The 20,293-nt window shown below is 38.5% G+C and overlaps 1 protein-coding gene across 6 annotated transcripts in view; it reads left to right on the top strand.

Annotated features, from left to right (window-relative positions):
* Positions 1 to 20,293, top strand: part of Ppn (proteoglycan-like sulfated glycoprotein papilin) — a 504,188-nt gene that overhangs the window by 187,502 nt on the left and 296,393 nt on the right. For all 6 annotated transcript variants that reach the window (XM_070095679.1, XM_070095654.1, XM_070095670.1 and 3 more), the window contains 5 exons: positions 705 to 884; positions 2,550 to 2,723; positions 3,368 to 3,550; positions 8,972 to 9,113; positions 9,223 to 9,284. In XM_070095679.1, the coding sequence (XP_069951780.1) occupies positions 705 to 884; positions 2,550 to 2,723; positions 3,368 to 3,550; positions 8,972 to 9,113; positions 9,223 to 9,284 (741 nt within the window). The remainder of the gene's footprint in view (positions 1 to 704; positions 885 to 2,549; positions 2,724 to 3,367; positions 3,551 to 8,971; positions 9,114 to 9,222; positions 9,285 to 20,293) is intronic.

Here is a 20,293-nt window from a genome sequence, read left to right as displayed (position 1 = left end):
AAAAAAAAAGAGGCTTGCTGAGAAAAATATTGAACCTTTACAATGGCAAGGGAAAAGTCCAGACCTCATTTCTATTGAGAATGCTTGAAATATTATGAAAAGGATGATAGAATCCTGCCACATTTCATCTATGTTATGCCTGCAGCAGATGAAGGACATTAGGGTCAACCAGTTATCCATTGATTACTTAAGGAATCTGAGTGAAAGCATGCCCAAATAGCTTCAAATGGTCATCAAGGCGAAGGGGGAGATGATATAATATTAATGCAAGTGTCAAGTATTACAGTTTTTTTTTCTAAAATATTGTTGTTCTTAACTATTTTTGTAATAATAAAGAGGAGGTCTGGATTATTTTTGCAAGCAGCATGCATTTTTACATTAATGCTTATTTTACACCCGGTGCCCTCTTGGCCTGGTGGCTAAAGCTCTCGTTTCACACACGGAGGGCACGGATTCAATTCCCGGCGGGGTGGGAATATTTTGACATGTTTCCTTACACCTGTTGTCATGTTCACCTAGAAGCAAATAGGTACCTGGGTGGTTGTTAGTCGACTGGTGTGGGTCGCATCCTGGGGGACAAGATTGAGGACCCCAATGGAAATAAGACAGAGAGTCCTCGATGATGCACTGACTTTCTTGGGTTATCCTGGGTGGCTAACCTTCTGGGGTTAAAAATCCAAAGAAAATCTTATTTTATCTTACAGTGCAACAAGTTGTGCGGAGTTGGCCGTCAGTACCGTAAAGTAAGATGTCATGTGATATCAGCTGGAGAGATCAAAGTACTTGATGATAGTGCCTGTACAGAAGAGAAACCTGAGACAGAGAAGGCCTGTGAGGGTATTCCTTGCAGTGGTGTTGACTGGGTTTCTTCAGACTGGACAGGGGTAAGTTAACATAGTGCAGTAATTGAAATTTGCAAAAAGTATGGGGTTGTATTAATATTGGTAGAATTACCAACAATATGTTAAGTAAAAAGACACAAATGCAACTAATGTGACATTTTATTGCAGCAACGTTTCGCTCTCCAGGAGCTTTATTAAGCCGTAACAGCTTGATAAAGCTCCTGGAGAGCGAAACGGTACCACAATAAAATGTCACATTAGTTACATTTGTGTCTTTTTACTTAACAAGTATGTGCTTGTATGTCTTGATAAACAGAAGAATATATGAGGGATTTGAACTATGTCTATAATTGTAGCAGGCCCAGTGTTGTAACCAGTAAAACAGAGCTTGCAAATAGCATGATTTTACAAGCAGCACTATTGTGATAGTGTTATATCAGTGACATTAGCTGTGACTCAACACTCATCCCACAGCCCCAGAAGCTTTCATTGTACATGTACATCTATTGTCATACCACTCAGAACCACATTTCCCACAAACCATATGTTGTAATGAACTCTCTCCTAATATGTAAGCAATAGAAAATGTTGAAGACATGCTTTTTTTTTTTTTTTTATCACAATTTCATGGCCTGTAGTTGATGCAGTATATATTGCTGTCATCCATTTTTCTTTCAGTTTTTTATTGGTCCTTATGATTTTCATTTTATCTTCTTCCCAAATACTTTGTTCTTATATACAGTATAGTTAGCTTCTGTCATTTTTCACTCCATATTTTTTTCCAATTTTGTTGGATGAAGAATGGCAATTGTGTAATCATCTATTTCCCTTGTTTTGTACTTCAGGAGCATAGCTAAGCTTGTGGGGTCCTGCATTCAATATGTGATGTATGATGAAGCTTTTTAAAGTTCAATGTATATCAGAAGTTGGTGAACTTTTTTGGGTTTTACCCAAAAACAGATTTGTGTACAGCGAAATTATCCACTAGACTGGACAATGCAAGGAGCATTTAAATTCAAAATAGTTTATTGAATTTATTTTTATGGAAAATACAGTCATGCGAGCTGAAAAGTGTGTATTATACACGATAAAACAGCTTTAAAAATAAAACACAAAATTAACAAAATAGTAAAATAAAAAATAAACTGTATAAAATTAAAAATAGTAACAGACAAATTTAATAATAATGTCATTAGGAATTCTTACCAGTTTTACATTATTGCCAGGTTAAGAACTGGTCCTTATAAATTAGATTTTTAATTTTATTAAGAAACTGAAAATTATTTGTTTGAAAAATATAACTTTCACATATTGCCTTGCTTATTAAAAAATAAATTTTTGTGCAGTTTTATTTGTTTTTATTGAGCTTTCATTACCCCTGAGATTTTCATTTTGATCCCATTTGGGGTAATTTGCTCCTGTTCCCTGATTTAGGCTGTAGATGTAGCAGCTACCACTTCTTCTTGTAACTTTTTGTGAAGAACCTTCTAATATATTTTAGCACCTTAGTTTATACCTGTGACTTGTTATTGGCATCAGGCAATCTTTTTTATCATTTTATGCATATCTTTTTATGATTTTATATTTAGTTATTATATATGCTCGTTTTCTCCTATCAACCAAAGATAGCATGTTCAGTGTTATATTATTGTGTTTGTGTATGTATGTTTAGTGTTGCTGGTTCTGATCATTTACATTGTACTACAGTGTGGAAACAGCTGTGGCTTGGAGAAAGAGTCCCGAACAGTGCTGTGCGTGAGTCAGAAGGGTAAAGTTGTGGAGGATGAATATTGTTCATTAACACGAATGCCACCAGTAACTCGTAACTGTACTGATGCTACAGAGTGTGAATTCCAATGGTATGCTTCTGAGTGGAGCGCAGTAAGTATCCATCCCCTTGAATGTACATATTACTTGATAAGTATCTTGTTTGAAGCAGTTTTAATTATAGTGTAGATTAATAAATCTAATATATTTATGATTGGTGAAAATAATAATTATCTTGTAAGTAAAATACTGTATGTAGTATGTATCTTGCTGTTTCCTTTAAAACAATATTCAGAATATATCTCAAAGTAAATTATTTGAACATTGCCAGATAAGTATGATATACACAATTCACTATTATTTTAATGTAAATGTTGTAATGTAATATATGAGAGTAGTTTGTTACTCATGGACTAAAAATAGAAAATGACAGAGCTTAATAAAAAGAAATTTACTACTTTAGATATGAATAAAACCTCAGTAAAAGTAAAAAGTAAGAGGTGCTAATATTTTTTTTGTTTTTTTTTCAAAAAGTATAAAAAATTTTCAGGGTAAAATTTTTAAGAAGTAGAGGTCAGTTAGTTCTGTTTTGGGAAAATTCTGAAAATTTTACATTGTTATAAATCTATAGAATTACATACACTTTATTTTTGGATAAACTAGTTAAGATTTTGAAATACTTCATATCAACAATAATACAAGACCTAATTCAGTATTGCACAGAATATTTGAGCTACAGTAATTACACAATTCTCTAGTGTTCTGCTGACTGTGGTGAGGGCATTAGGACTCGACATGTCTTGTGTGCACAGTGGAAAAATAATCTCTGGGAACCTGTACCTGAAGTCCACTGTGATGCTGATAAACGTTTCAGTGATACTGAACGATGCAATGGAACAGAGACTTGTGAGGGCAGCTGGTTTGAAGGTCCTTGGAGCCGAGTAAGTAAACAGTGTCTTTAGTTTCATTTTGCAGTAACAGATCAATCAGTATACCATTTCATGATGTAAAGATGTCTGTCATACCATTGAACTAAAAATACAGAATTAAGATTATTATTTTATTATTTTCCAATTTGTATGGCAAAGAGGAGACAAATATGTAAGTCTTTCTAGTACTAAATAATGCTAGAATTTGATTTTCATTATTTTTGGACATTGTATTATCTTCTTTCAACAAACTAGTCATATCCCACTGAGGCAGGGTGGCCCAAAAAGAAAAACAAAAGTTTCTCTTTTTTAACTTGTATTTATTAAACCAAAATTGTAATTACGCATTGTAACCTTTACAAGGAAATAAAATCTTTATCTTTATCTTTTAAATTTAGTAAAGCACATAGGAGAAGGGGTTACTAGCCCCTTGTTCCCAGCATTTTAACCACCTCTTACATCACACATAGCTATGGAGGAAGAATTTTGTTCCATTTAACCATGCAGACAAGACAATATAAACCAGAACAAGAACTAGTAAGAAAATAGAAGAAAACACACAGAGGTGTGTGTGTGTGTATATGCTTCTTTCTTCTTCCAACATATCAGCCGTATCCCACTGAGGTGGGGTGGCCCAAAAGGAAAAACGAAAGTTTTTTCTTTCAAATTTAGTAATACATGTATATACAGGAGAATGGGTTACTAACCCCTTGCTCCCGGCATTTTAGTTGCTTCTTACGACATACATGGCTTATGGAGGAAGAATTCTGTTCCACTTCCCCATGGAGATAAGAGGAAATAAACAAGAACAAGAACTAGAAAGAAAACCCAGAGGGGTATGCATATGTATGCTTGTACATGTATGTGTAGTGTGACCTAAGTGTAAGTAGAAGTAGCAAGATGTACCTGAAATCTTGTGTGTATTTTTTTTTTTTTTTTTTGACAAGTTGGCCATCTCCCACCAAGGCAGGGTGACCCAAAAAGAAAGAAAATCCCCAAAAAGAAAATACTTTAATCATCATTCAACACTTTCACCTCACTCACACATAATCAACAGTTTAGAAGCATATACGTATAAAGATACACAACATATCCCTCCAAACTGCCAATATCCCGAAACCCCTTTAGAGTGCAGGCAGTGTACTTCCCATTTCCAGGACTCAATTCCAGCTATATAAAAACCACCGGTTTCCCTGAATCCTTTCATTAAATATTACCCTGCTCACACTCCAACAGATCGTCAGGTTCCAAATATCATTCGTCTCCATTCACTCCTATCGAACACGCTCATGCACGCCTGCTGGAAGTCCAAGCCCCTAGCCCTCAAAACCTCCCTTACCCATTCCTTCCAACCTTTTCGAGGACGACCCCTACCCCGCCTTCCTTCTCCTACAGATTTAAATGCTCTCCATGTCATTCTACTTTGATCCATTCTCTCTAAATGACCAAACCACCTCAACAACCCCTCTTCTGCCCTCTGACTAATGCTTTTATTAACTCCACACCTTCTCCTAATTTCCACACTCCGAATTTTCTGCATAATATTTACACCACACATTGCCCTTAGACAGGACATCTCCACTGCCTCCAACCGTCTCCTCGCTGCTGCATTTACCACCCAAGCTTCACATCCATATAAGAGAGTTGGTACTACTATACTTCCATACATTCCCTTCTTTGCCTCCATAGATAACGTTTTTTGACTCCACATATACCTCAACACTCCACTCACCTTTTTTCACTCATCAATTCTATGATTAACCTCATCCTTCATAAATCCATCCGCCGACACTTCAACTCCCAAGTATCTGAAAACATTTACTTCTTCCATACTCCTCCTCCCCAATTTGATATCCAATTTTTCTTTATATAAATCATTTGATACCCTCATCACCTTACTCTTTTCTATGTTCACTTTCAACTTTCTACCTTTACACACATTCTCAAACTCATCCACTAACCTTTGCAATTTTTGTTTAGAATCTCCCATAAGCACAGTATCATCAGCAAAAAGTAACTGTGTCAATTCCCATTTTGAATTTGATTCCCCATAATTTAATCCCACCCCTCTCCCGAACACCCTAGCATTTACTTCTTTTACAACCCCATCTATAAATATATTAAACAACCATGGTGACATTACACATCCCTGTCTAAGACCTACTTTTACCGGGAAGTATTCTCCCTCTCTTCTACATACCCTAACCTGAGCCTCACTATCCTCATAAAAGCTCTTTACAGCATTTAGTAACTTACCACCTATTCCATATACTTGCAACATCTGCCACATTGCTCCTCTATCCACTCTATCATATGCCTTTTCTAAATCCATAAATGCAATAAAAACTTCCCTACCTTTATCTAAATACTGTTCACATATATGCTTCAATGTAAACACTTGATCTACACATCCCCTACCCACTCTGAAGCCTCCATGCTCATCCGCAATTCTACATTCTGTCTTACCTCTAATTCTTTCAATTATAACCCTACCGTATACTTTTCCTGGTATACTCAGTAAACTTATTCCTCTATAATTTTTACAATCTCTTTTGTCCCCTTTCCCTTTATATAAAGGGACTATACATGCTCTCTGCCAATCCCTAGGTACCTTCCCCTCTTTCATACATTTATTAAACAAAAGTACCAACCACTCCAACACTATATCCCCCCTGCTTTTAACATTTCTGTCATGATCCCATCAGTTCCAGCTGCTTTACCACCTTTCATTCTACGTAATGCCTCACGTACCTCCACCACACTTACATTCTGCTCTTCTTCACTCCTAAAAGATGGTATACCTCCCTGGCCAGTGCATGAAATTACCACCTCCCTTTCTTCCTCAACATTTAAAAGTTCCTCAAAATATTCTCGCCATCTACCTAATACCTCCCTCTCCCCATCTACTAACTCCCCTACTCTGTTTTTAACTGACAAATCCATACTTTCCCTAGGCTGTCTTAACTTGTTTAACTCACTCCAAAATTTTTTCTTATTTTCATTAAAATTTCTTGACAGTGCCTCTCCCACAGTGCTCTCCTTTTGCACTCTCTCACCACTCTCTTCACCTTTCTTTTACTCTCCATATACTCTGCTCTTCTTATAACACTTCTACTTTGTAAAAGCCTCTCGTAAGCTACCTTTTTCTCTTTTATCACACCCTTTACTTCTTCATTCCACCAATCACTCCTCTTTCCTCCTGCCCCCACCCTCCTATGACTACAAACTTCTGCCCCACATTCTAATACTGCGTTTTTAAAACTATTCCAACCCTCTTCAACCCCATCACTACTCATCTTTGCACTAGCCCACCTTTCTGCCAATAGTCGCTTATATCTCGCCCGAACTCCCTCCTCCCTTAGTTTATACACTTTCACCTCCCTCTTACTTGTTGTTGCCACCTTCCTCTTTTCCCATCTACCTCTTACTCTAACTGTAAAGTTTACACCTACATATATTAAGTTAGCAATAGAATAGGCATTAAAAACAATAAAAAAGTAAAATACACATATAGTTCACTCATTACTTACCTTAACCCCTTGACTGTCGCAGCCCCCAATCGCAAAATTTCAAAAAAAAAAATAAAATTATTTTTTCTTATGAAATGATAGAGAATCTTTTCCCGATTGTAATGACACCAAAAAACGAAATTTGATGGAAAACTGACGGAATTATGCTCTCGCGAAGTTAGCGACCTCAGCGATATTTACAAATCGGCAATTTCACCCACTTTGAGCCCTATTTTTTGCTAATTCCGTTGCTCCAGTCGACCAAACTCTTAGCTATTTCTTTAGAACTCCATTTTTTCTATCGATTGAGTACAAGAAACTGCCCATTTACCGATTTCAACTACCCAATAATGTGGTCAGAAATTTGCAATTTGGCCAATTTCATGAAAATTAAAAAATATAACAATTTCAAAATAAGGTCCAGAATGAACAATGCAGACATTCCTGGCTCTAAAATAACATTTTCTTTGTTCATCAGTCATGTGTCCAGGCCCCTCTGATATTACTCTTGCTTTCTATTTTGAATTTTTATTCAAACAAAAAATAGAAGACTTACTATTATGCAGACTACAGCAATACTGTAATAATTGTATAAATATCATCAACCCATTCATGACTGCATATTAGAATGGCTAGTCGGACATTTATTGGACAATGACATCATTTGTTTACTTTTGAACATTGGCAAAAATCAAACATTTCCCCTACTTTGAGCTCCATTTCCAGGTTCTTTTTATAGTGAAATCAATTAAAATCACCTTTATTTCTATAATATGTTTTCCATTCTATCAAATGAGACCAAGAAAACAAGAATACAACCATAAATACTGTACGAAAATAGACCACAAAGTCGGCATTTTAATTAAAAAAAATGGTCGGATTTTTTTTTTCTCATTATGCACTGCGTGCTCCAGGATTTTTTTATATGGTGCACACTGACCACACAGACCCATTCTCTCACATGTGGGCCTCCCAGCTTTCTCCTGCTTGATTCGAAGCCGCTAGAGTTTATGAGTATATATACATCAAACATGGTACCTCGTAAGACGTATATATACAGCCGCGACAGTCAAAGGGTTAAAATATTTATAGTCTTAATCTAGGGGGAGATGAGTAGTATTTATTGTAAGATATTGTAAGATATGTAATTATGTATTGTAAGATAACAAGTGTGGTATGTATGGTAGCCTGGCTGGCTACCATACATACCACACTTGTTATCTAGTATTTATATGCATTTATGAGGGAAAAAAAGGGTGTTCCACTTTATGTCGATTTCCACTTTTTGGCGGTAGCCAGGAACCTAACCTGCCGTATAAGTGGGGCCCTACTGCATATCTTTTCTTTGAAACTGCAGTGCTAAGCCATGCCAAAAGAAAACTTTTTTTTTTGTCATGGTCTTAAGGTACAGCTACATTCTGATACTTCCAAAATTGCAAATGTAAGGAAAACACCTGTGGTACTGAGTATTGTGTGTTATTTAACTGCTAGTCGGCATACATTAATTCTTCTTTTATCTTTTATTTTTAGCTGCACTATTTTGGCAATTAAGAATCTGTAAGTAAAGTCTCAAGTTTCACAAAGCAACAAATTGGTATTAATAATTTTCTTTTTAGTCACAGAAAAATAATGATCACTTCATGTTGTGATACTAAACCTGTAAAAAAACCTCATTAGCTGTTCTGATTAGTGGTTATCTGCAAATAACTAATGTAAATTAAAAAAAAATTGAAAAAGCTACCACCAGGTGCTCACAGAATTTGGTCAGTAGGTAACATTGTTTTTGGCATATTGAACTACCATACTTCATTTATGTAAAGAATAAGTCACAGTCTCATGGCTGGAACAATTCACAAATAACCACCACTTTCTAGAGGCAATTCCGCATACAGTACTTTGCATTTATATTTTCATTCATTTTCAGTGTGACAAGGAATGTGGTGGTGGTACTAAACATCGCAAGATTCTTTGTTATGTGGGCAGGAAACTTGCAACAGCAGTCCAGTGTGATGGCAATATCATTCCATATTCCATTGACTCCTGTAACAATAATCCTTGTGGTGAAGGTGAGGCATGAATATTTGCAAATTTTGATGATGAAGGTGCATATATTTAAAACTTTACTATTTTTTCTTTTATGGGTTAATATTATTTAATTTTTATCTAATACTGTAGATGAGGTACTCGTCGATGTTGATGTAGAAAGTGAAGAGGATTCCTGGTGTGATGAAGATGAGGTAAGCAATATCTTCGGTATTTATGTAATAAAAAAATACATGGTAACTGAAATTGAAATATATTATCAAAAGTCTAAACTGTGAAATAAGAGAACATCAAAAGTCATAAGTTACCTGTTTGTAAATATTAAAAGTGAGCATTCTACTTTCTTCATTAAATATTTAAAGAGTTAGGGAAATAATATTTATTGGGTCAGACGGCCGACTTGTTAAAAATATATATATATATACAGTGGACCCTCAACCAGCGATATTAATTCGTTCCTGAGAGCTCATCGTTAATCGAAATAATCGTTAATCAAGTTAATTTTCCCCATAAGAAATAATGCAAATCAATTTAATCCGTGCAAGACACCCCAAAGTATTAAAAAAAAATTTTTACCACATGAAATATTAATTTTAATACACACAAACTGAAGAAGACATGCACAGTTACATGACACTTACCTTTATTGAAGATCTGGTGATGATTGATGGGATGGGAGGAGGGGAGACCATTGATCTTCTTAGTGTTTAGAAGGGGAATCCCCTTCCATTAGCACTTGAGGTAGCAAGTCTTTTTCTGGGGTTACTTCCCTTGTTCTTTTAATGCCACTAGGACCAGCTTCAGAGTCACTGGACTTCTGTCGCACAACGTATCTGTCCATAGATACCTGTACCTCTCGTTCCTTTATGACTTACCTAAAGTGGTACAGGTTGCCAACACAGCTTGCAGTAGCTGTGTCAGGGTGATTTTCATCAAAAAAGGTTTGCACTTCAAGCCACTTTGCACACATTTCCTTAATCTTAGAAGTAGGCAACTTCTTCAATTTCTCTATCCCCTCCTCCGAAGCAGTTTCCTCAGGTCTGCCCTCTTGCTGTTGAAGATGATCTAGCAGCTCATCAGTGGTTAGTTCTTCATTGTCCTCCTCCACCAGCTCTTCCACATCCTCCCCACTAACCTCCAACCCCAAGGACTTCCCCAATGCCACAATGGATTCCTCAACTGGCATAGAATTCTCAGGGTTAGCCTCAAGCCCTTCAAAATCCCTTTTGTCTACACATTCTGGCCACAGTTTTTTCCAAGCAGTGTTCAAGGTCCTCTTAGTCACTTCCTCCCAAGCCTTACCTATAATGTTTACACAAATGAGGATGGTAAAATGATCTTTCCAAAACTCTCTTAGAGTCAGTTGAGTTTCTGAGGTCACTACAAAGCACCTTTCAAACATAGCTTTTGTGTACAGTTTCTTGAAGTTGGAAATGACCTGCTGGTCCATGGGCTGCAGGAGAGGAGTGGTATTAGGAGGCAAAAACTTCACCTTAATGAAGCTCATGTCCCTAGAAAGTCGCTCTGCCAAGTCTGAAGGATGAAGAGGAGCATTGTCTAATACCAGGAGGCACTTAAGGTCTAATTTCTTTTCAGTTAGGTAATTTTTCACATTGGGGGCAAATGCATGGTGTAACCAGTCATAGAAAAAGTCCCTAGCGACCCATGCCTTACTGTTTGCCCTCCACAGCATACACAAATTAGCCTTGACGACATTGTTTTTCCTGAACACACTCGGAGTTTCAGAGTGATACACCAATAAAGGCTTCACTTTGCAATCACCACTACCATTGGCACACATCAACAGAGTAAGCCTGTCTTTCATAGGCTTATGTCCTGGGAGTGCCTTTTCCTCCTGAGTAATGTATGTCCTGCTTGGCATTTTCTTCCAAAACAGGCCTGTTTCGTCACAATTAAACACTTGTTCAGGTTTCAGTCCTTCACTGTCTATGTACTCCTTGAATTCCTGCACATATTTTTCAGCCGCTTTTTGGTCCGAACTGGCAGGCTCACCATGCCTTATCACACTATGAATGCCACTACTCTTCTTAAATCTCTCAAACCAACCTTTGCTGGCCTTAAATTCACTCACATCACTAGTTGCTAGCATTTTTTTAATTAAATCGTCATGCAACTTCCTAGCCTCTTCACAAATGATCGGTTGAGAGATGCTTTTCCTGCTATCTGTTTCTCGTTTATCCACACCAATAAGAGGCTCTCAACATCTTATACCGCTTGCGATCTCAGTTTCGAAAACATAGTTGCACCTTTGGCAAGAACAGCTTCCTTGATTGCAGTTTTCTTGCCCACAATAGTAGCGATGGTTGATTGGGGTTTATTATACAACCTGACCAGCTCAGAGACACACACTCCACTTTCATACTTAGCAATGATCTCTTTCTTCATCTCCATAGTAATTCTCACCCTTTTTGCTGTAGGGTTGGCACTAGAAGCTTTCTTGGGGCCTATGGTGACTTATTTTGCAGGTGCAATCACTGCAAAGGCTGTGATAATATGAAATGTTCCAGTTGTATGTTTGGAAGCAACCTCGGTGGCTGGCTTGTAAACACTGGCACCCACGGGACAAGTGAGGCGCGCTCAGGCCAAAGTGGACGCGTCTCCTATGGAACGAATAGCGCTGGTCGGGTTTTTAAGCGCTAGTCGAGGCAAAATTTTTGCGTTAAAATGTATCGCTAGTCAGATTTATCGTTAATCGATGCCATCGCTGGTTGAGGGTCCACTGTATATATATATATATATATATATATATATATATATATATATATTTGTTTTAACACACCGGCCATATCCCACCGATGCGGGGTGGCCCAAAAGAAAAAACAAAAGTTTCTCCTTTTACATTTAGTAATATACAGTGGTCCCTCGTTTTTCATAGTTAATCCGTTCCTGGAGTTGGTACTGTTATCGAAATCTATGATTTTTGAATCAATTTTCCCCATAAGAAATAATGTAAATACAATTAATCCGTTCCTGACACCCAGGAGTATTAAAACAAAAAAATTTTTTACATGAAATATAGATGTAGTACATAAACAATACATGTACAATGGGAAATGATGAATGAAACATTAACAGCATAACACTTACCTTTATTGGAGATTCTTCTTAATGTATGGGAGACTGAAGGAGGAGAGAGACTGGATTGTTTACAGTTTGGAAGGGGAATCCCCTTCCAGCAACACCTCAGGTACCAATTATTTTTCTGGAGTTGCTTCTCTTCTCTGTTTCTTAATGCCACTAGGACCACCTTGAGAATCACTGGAGTCCTGTCTCGCAAAATAACTGTGGAGAGAGCTCTGTTTCTGGCGTCTCTTTAACACTTCCCTAAAATGGCTCAAGACTTTGTCACTGTACATGTTGCCAACATGGCTTGCAACAACCTTGTCAGGGTGATGTTTCTCCATAAATCTTTCCATCTTACCCCACATAGCAAAAATCTCTTTAATTTCTGAAGAAGGCACCTTCTTCCATCTCTCTTCCTCCTCCTCTGCAGCAAGATTCTGAGCTGCGATCTGTTGCTGTTTCTGCTGAAGCTCTTGCAGCTCCTCAGTGGTGAGCTCTTCGTTGTGGTCTTCCACCAACTCTTCCACATCCTCCAAACTCACATCCAACCCCATGGAACTCCCCAGTGCCACAATTGATTTAACAACAGACATAGGCTTATCAGGGTCAGTCCCAAACCCTTCAAAATCCCTCTTGTCGACACAATCTGGCGACAATTTTCTCCAGGCAGAGTTCAAAGTCCTGGTAGTCACTCCCTCCCAAGCCATACCTATAAGGGTTATGCAATGGAGGATGCTGAAGTGTTCTCTCCAAAATTCCCTTAGGGTCAAGTGAGTGTCTGTAGTCACAGTCAAGCACCTGTGAAACATTGCTTTGGTGTAGAGCTTTTTAAAGTTTGCAATGACCTGCTGGTCCATGGGCTGGAGGAGAGGAGTGGTATTCGGGGGCAAGAACTTTACTGTGATGAACCCAAACTCCTCGAAAATTAGGTCATCCAAGTTTAGAGGATGAGCAGGTGCATTGTCCATTACTAGCAGGCACTTGAGATCCAATTTCTTTTCCAGGAGGTAATTCTTCACACTAGGGCCAAACACTTCATTGAACCACTCGACGAAAATTTCCCTCGTGACCCATGCCTTACTATTAGATTTCCAAAACACACACACTTTACTCTTCATAACATTGTTTTTCCTGAACACTCTGGGATTTTCAGAATGGTACACTAGTAATGGCTTCACTTTGAAATCCTCACTAGCATTAGCACAGAACATGAGCGTCAGCCTGTCTTTCATAGGCTTGTGTCTTGGCATTGCCTTTTCCTCCTGTGTAATGAAGGTCCTCTTTGGCATTTTCTTCCAAAAGAGGCCTGTTTCATCACAATTGAACACTTGTTCAGGTTTCAGTCCTTCAGCCTCTATGTACTCCTTGAATTCATGCACATATTTTTCAGCGACTTCCAGCAAGCGTGCGTGAGCGTGTTAGGTAGGAGTGAATGGAGACGAATGGTACTTGGGACCTGACGATCTGTTGGAGTGTGAGCAGAGTAATATTTAGTGAAGGGATTCAGGGAAACCGGTTATTTTCATATAGTCGGACTTGAGTCCTGGAAATGGGAAGTACAATGCCTGCACTTTAAAGGAGGGGTTTGGGATATTGGCAGTTTGGAGGGATATGTTGTGTATCTTTATATGTGTATGCTTCTAGACTGTTGTATTCTGAGCACCTCTGCAAAAACAGTGATAATGTGCGAGTGTGGTGAAAGTGTTGAATGATGATGAAAGTATTTTCTTTTTGGGGATTTTCTTTCTTTTTTGGGTCACCCTGCCTCGGTGGGAGACGGCCGACTTGTTTAAAAAAAAAAAAAAAAAAAAAAAAAAATCAGCCGCCTTGTGGTCCGAACTGGCAGCCTCACCATGCCTTACCACACTGTGTATGTTAGTATGGTTCTTAAATCTCTCAAACCAGCCTTTGCTGGCCTTAAATTCACTCACACCAGCACTATTTGCAGGCAATTTCTTTACCAGATCGTTGTGCAACTGCCTAGCCTTTTCACAAATAATTGAAGTCATAAGAGTATCTCCTGCTAATTGTTTCTCGTTTATCCACACCAATAATAACTTCTCAACATCTTCGAGTACTGGTGATCTCATTTTTGTCAGCATATTTACCCCCTTTGGAACAACAGTGTCCTTGATTTCCTTTTTCTTGGCCACTATGGAACATATGGTTGTGTAGGGTTTCTTATACATCCTGGCCAGTTCGGCCGCACTTGTGCCACTTTCATATTGTTCAATGATGTTTTTCTTAAATTCAATCTATTTCTCACCTTCTTTAAAACAGGCTTGGCACTAGGAGCTTTCTTTGGAGCCATGGTAGCTTATTTAGTACTACTTGCAAGCACTAAAATGAGTGGAATATTATGAAATATTTCGTAGGAGCACGTGAGGGGACCTTCGCTCACTGGTAAACAATGCCAGACTGGCTGGGTAGGGAGGCCGCCCCACCTCACTCACCTTCTTTAAAACAGGCTTGGCACTAGGAGCTTTCTTTGGAGCCATGGTAGCTTATTTAGTACTACTTGCAAGCACTAAAATGAGTGGAATATTATGAAATATTTCGTAGGAGCACGTGGTAAACAATGCCAGACTGGCTGGGTAGGGAGGCCGCCCCGGCTCACACCGTGATTACGCGTCCCGGACGAACTACTATTCGCGAGTCAACCTATGATTAGCGAGCCCATGTTTATACGAAAATATCCCTTTGATTTCCGAAATCTATGATTCCCGAGAACTACGATTATCGAGGGACCACTGTATATAGGAGAAGGGGTTACTAGCCCCTTGCTCCTGGCATTTTAGTCGCCTCTTACAACACACATGGCTTACGGAGGAAGAATTCTGTTCCACTTCCCCATGGAGGGAAGAGGAAATAAACAAGAACAAGAACTGGTAAGAAAATTGAAGAAAACCCAGTGGGGTGTGTATATATATGCTTGTACATGTATGTGTAGTGTGACCTAAGTGTAAGAAGAAGTAGCAAGACATACCTGAAACCTTGCATGTTTGTGAGACAAAAAATGGACACCAGCAATCCTACCATCATGTAAAACAATTACAGGCTTTTGTTTTACATTCACTTGGCAGGACGGTGGTACCTCCCTGGGCGGTTGCTGTCTACCAACCTACTACCTATAATATATATATATATATATATATATATATATATATATATATATATATATATATATATTGGCAGTTTGGAGGGATATGTTGTGTATCTTTATACATATATGCTTCTAAACTGTTGTATTCTGGGCACCTCTGCAAAAGCAGTGATAATGTGTGAGTGTGGTGAAAGTGTTGAATGATGATGAAAGTATTTTCTTTTTGGGGATTTTCTTTCTTTTTTGGGTCACCCTGCCTCGGTGGGAGACGACCGACTTGTTGAAAAATATAAAAATATATATATATATATATATATATATATATATATATATATATATATATATATATATATATATATATATATATATATATATATATATATATATGCAATAAAATGCAAAACAACCACTCTGAAAGAATAGAGAAATTCCAAGCGCTTTCGTGACTACTCACATTATCAAGGAACTATGAAAGTGAAGCATCCAAGGAAGCTATATAAGGGGTCCGGCCAGCACCTCACTATCAGATCCCACAATGGTTAAACACGTGACGCGCGGCGAGCCAACTTGGATAGGTCCTTTGCACAACTCACCGCCAAGCTATTCTACCCAAGAAAATTTAAAAATTATTTGTGCAAAGGACCTATCCAAGTTGGCTCGCCGCGCGTCACGTGTTTAACCGTTGTGGGATCTGATAGTGAGGTGCTGGCCGGACCCCTTATATAGCTTCCTTGGATGCTTCACTTTCATAGTTCCTTGATAATGTGAGTAGTCATGAAAGCGCTTGGAATTTCTCTATTCTTTCAGAGTGGTTGTTTTGCATATATATATATATATATATATATATATACATATATATATATATATATATATATATATATATATATATATATATATATATATATATATATATATGGAGAAAAGAGAATATGAATGTGTAAATTCAAGAATTATGTGGATTAAAGTAAAGGTTGGATGCGAGAAGTGGGTCATAATAAGCGTGTATGCACCTGGAGAAGAGAGGAATGCAGAGGAGAGAGAGAGATTTTGGGAGATGTTAAGTGAATGTATAGGAGCCTTTGAACCAAGTGAGAGAGTAATTGTGGTAGGGGACTTGAATGCTAAAGTAGGAGAAACTTTTAGAGAGGGTGTGGTAGGTAAGTTTGGGGTGCCAGGTGTAAATGATAATGGGAGACCTTTGATTGAACTTTGTATAGAAAGGGGTTTAGTTATAGGTAATACATATTTTAAGAAAAAGAGGATAAATAAGTATACACGATATGATGTAGGGCGAAATGACAGTAGTTTGTTGGATTATGTATTGGTAGATAAAAGACTGTTGAGTAGACTTCAGGATGTACATGTTTATAGAGGGGCCACAGATATATCAGATCACTTTCTAGTTGTAGCTACACTGAGAGTAAAAGGTAGATGGGATACAAGGAGAATAGAAGCATCAGGGAAGAGAGAGGTGAAGGTTTATAAACTAAAAGAGGAGGCAGTTAGGGTAAGATATAAACAGCTATTGGAGGATAGATGGGCTAATGAGAGCATAGGCAATGGGGTCGAAGAGGTATGGGGTAGGTTTAAAAATGTAGTGTTAGAGTGTTCAGCAGAAGTTTGTGGTTACAGGAAAGTGGGTGCAGGAGGGAAGAGGAGCGATTGGTGGAATGATGATGTAAAGAGAGTAGTAAGGGAGAAAAAGTTAGCATATGAGAAGTTTTTACAAAGTAGAAGTGATGCAAGGAGGGAAGAGTATATGGAGAAAAAGAGAGAAGTTAAGAGAGTGGTGAAGCAATGTAAAAAGAGAGCAAATGAGAGAGTGGGTGAGATGTTATCAACAAATTTTGTTGAAAATAAGAAAAAGTTTTGGAGTGAGATTAACAAGTTAAGAAAGCCTAGAGAACAAATGGATTTGTCAGTTAAAAATAGGAGAGGAGAGTTATTAAATGGAGAGTTAGAGGTATTGGGAAGATGGAAGGAATATTTTGAGGAATTGTTAAATGTTGATGAAGATAGGGAAGCTGTGATTTCGTGTATAGGGCAAGGAGGAATAACATCTTGTAGGAGTGAGGAAGAGCCAGTTGTGAGTGTGGGGGAAGTTCGTGAGGCAGTAGGTAAAATGAAAGGGGGTAAGGCAGCCGGGATTGATGGGATAAAGATAGAAATGTTAAAAGCAGGTGGGGATATAGTTTTGGAGTGGTTGGTGCAATTATTTAATAAATGTATGGAAGAGGGTAAGGTACCTAGGGATTGGCAGAGAGCATGCATAGTTCCTTTGTATAAAGGCAAAGGGGATAAAAGAGAGTGCAAAAATTATAGGGGGATAAGTCTGTTGAGTGTACCTGGTAAAGTGTATGGTAGAGTTATAATTGAAAGAATTAAGAGTAAGACGGAGAATAGGATAGCAGATGAACAAGGAGGCTTTAGGAAAGGTAGGGGGTGTGTGGACCAGGTGTTTACAGTGAAACATATAAGTGAACAGTATTTAGATAAGGCTAAAGAGGTCTTTGTGGCATTTATGGATTTGGAAAAGGCGTATGACAGGGTGGATAGGGGGGCAATGTGGCAGATGTTGCAAGTGTATGGTGTAGGAGGTAGGTTACTGAAAGCAGTGAAGAGTTTTTACGAGGATAGTGAGGCTCAAGTTAGAGTATGTAGGAAAGAGGGAAATTTTTTCCCAGTAAAAGTAGGCCTTAGACAAGGATGTGTGATGTCACCGTGGTTGTTTAATATATTTATAGATGGGGTTGTAAGAGAAGTAAATGCGAGGGTCTTGGCAAGAGGCGTGGAGTTAAAAGATAAAGAATCACACACAAAGTGGGAGTTGTCACAGCTGCTCTTTGCTGATGACACTGTGCTCTTGGGAGATTCTGAAGAGAAGTTGCAGAGATTGGTGGATGAATTTGGTAGGGTGTGCAAAAGAAGAAAATTAAAGGTGAATACAGGAAAGAGTAAGGTTATGAGGATAACAAAAAGATTAGGTGATGAAAGATTGAATATCAGATTGGAGGGAGAGAGTATGGAGGAGGTGAACGTATTCAGATATTTGGGAGTGGACGTGTCAGCGGATGGGTCTATGAAAGATGAGGTGAATCATAGAATTGATGAGGGAAAAAGAGTGAGTGGTGCACTTAGGAGTCTGTGGAGACAAAGAACTTTATCCTTGGAGGCAAAGAGGGGAATGTATGAGAGTATAGTTTTACCAACGCTCTTATATGGGTGTGAAGCGTGGGTGATGAATGTTGCAGCGAGGAGAAGGCTGGAGGCAGTGGAGATGTCATGTCTGAGGGCAATGTGTGGTGTGAATATAATGCAGAGAATTCGTAGTTTGGAAGTTAGGAGGAGGTGCGGGATTACCAAAACTGTTGTCCAGAGGGCTGAGGAAGGGTTGTTGAGGTGGTTCGGACATGTAGAGAGAATGGAGCGAAACAGAATGACTTCAAGAGTGTATCAGTCTGTAGTGGAAGGAAGGCGGGGTAGGGGTCGGCCTAGGAAGGGTTGGAGGGAGGGGGTAAAGGAGGTTTTGTGTGCGAGGGGCTTGGACTTCCAGCAGGCATGCGTGAGCGTGTTTGATAGGAGTGAATGGAGACAAATGGTTTTTAATACTTGACGTGCTGTTGGAGTGTGAGCAAAGTAACATTTATGAAGGGATTCAGGGAAACCGGCAGGCCGGACTTGAGTCCTGGAGATGGGAAGTACAGTGCCTGCACTCTGAAGGAGGGGTGTTAATGTTGCAGTTTAAAAACTGTAGTGTAAAGCACCCTTCTGGCAAGACAGTGATGGAGTGAATGATGGTGAAAGTTTTTCTTTTTCGGGCCACCCTGCCTTGGTGGGAATCGGCCGGTGTGATAATAAAAAAAAAAAAAAAAATATATGTAAATATATATATACAGTGGACCCCAGGTTAACGATATTTTTTCACTCCAGAAGTATGTTCAGGTGCCAGTACTGACCGAATTTGTTCCCATAAGAAATATTGTGAAGTAGATTAGTCCATTTCAGACCCCCAAACATACACGTACAAATGCACTTACATAAATACACTTACATAATTGGTTGCATTCGGAGGTAATCATTATGCGGGGGTCCACTGTATATACATGTATATATATATATATATATATATATATATATATATATATATATATATATATATATATATATATATAATATATATAATATATATATAATATATATACAGTGGACCCCCGCATAACGATATTAATCCGTTCATGAGAGCTCATTGTTATGCGAAATTATCGTTATGCGAATGAATTTTCCCCATAAGAAATAATGGAAATCAAATTAATCCGTGCAAGACACCCAAAAGTATGAAAAAAAAAATTTTACCACATGAAATATACCTTTTCCTACACACAAAGAGAAGGATACATGCACAATAGTAGAGTAGTACATGCACAGTATATATTGTGCATGTACTACTCTACTAAATGAAGAATAAATGACACTTACCTTTATTGAAGATACAGCAATGACTGATGAGACAGTGTGTCCTGGGAGTGACTTTTCCTCCTGAGTACTGTAGGTCCTGTTTGGCATTTTCTTCCAGAACAGGCCTTATCACACTGTGTATGCGACTACGATTCTTAAATCTCTCAAACCAACCTTTGCTGGCTTTAAATTCACCAATATGAGCACTAGTTCCAGGCATTTTTCCCTGTTCACCTGGGTGTTAGTCGACTGGTGTGGGTTGCATCCTGGGAGACAAGATTAAGGACCCCAATGGAAATAAGTTAGAGAGTCCTTGATGATGCACTGACTTTCTTGGGTTATCCTGGGTGGCTAACCCTCCGGGGTTAATCGTTTCTCGGTAACATCTTCGAGTAATACAGCTGATGGTGGTGCAGCAACAACAACAGCTGTGGTGCAGCTGACCATGGTGCAGCAACAGCTGACCATGGTGCAGCTGTGGTGCAGCAGCAGCTGACTGGTCCAATTTATCAGCTGACCGTGGTGCAGCAGCAGCTGACTGTGGTACGATAGTATTTATCA

This window comes from Cherax quadricarinatus, chromosome 4 (assembly GCF_038502225.1).
Source record: "Cherax quadricarinatus isolate ZL_2023a chromosome 4, ASM3850222v1, whole genome shotgun sequence".
Classification (NCBI taxonomy): Eukaryota; Metazoa; Arthropoda; class Malacostraca; order Decapoda; family Parastacidae; genus Cherax; species Cherax quadricarinatus.
The sequence above is the reverse complement of the archived record's forward strand: the minus strand, read 5'-3'. Positions and strand labels throughout refer to the sequence as shown.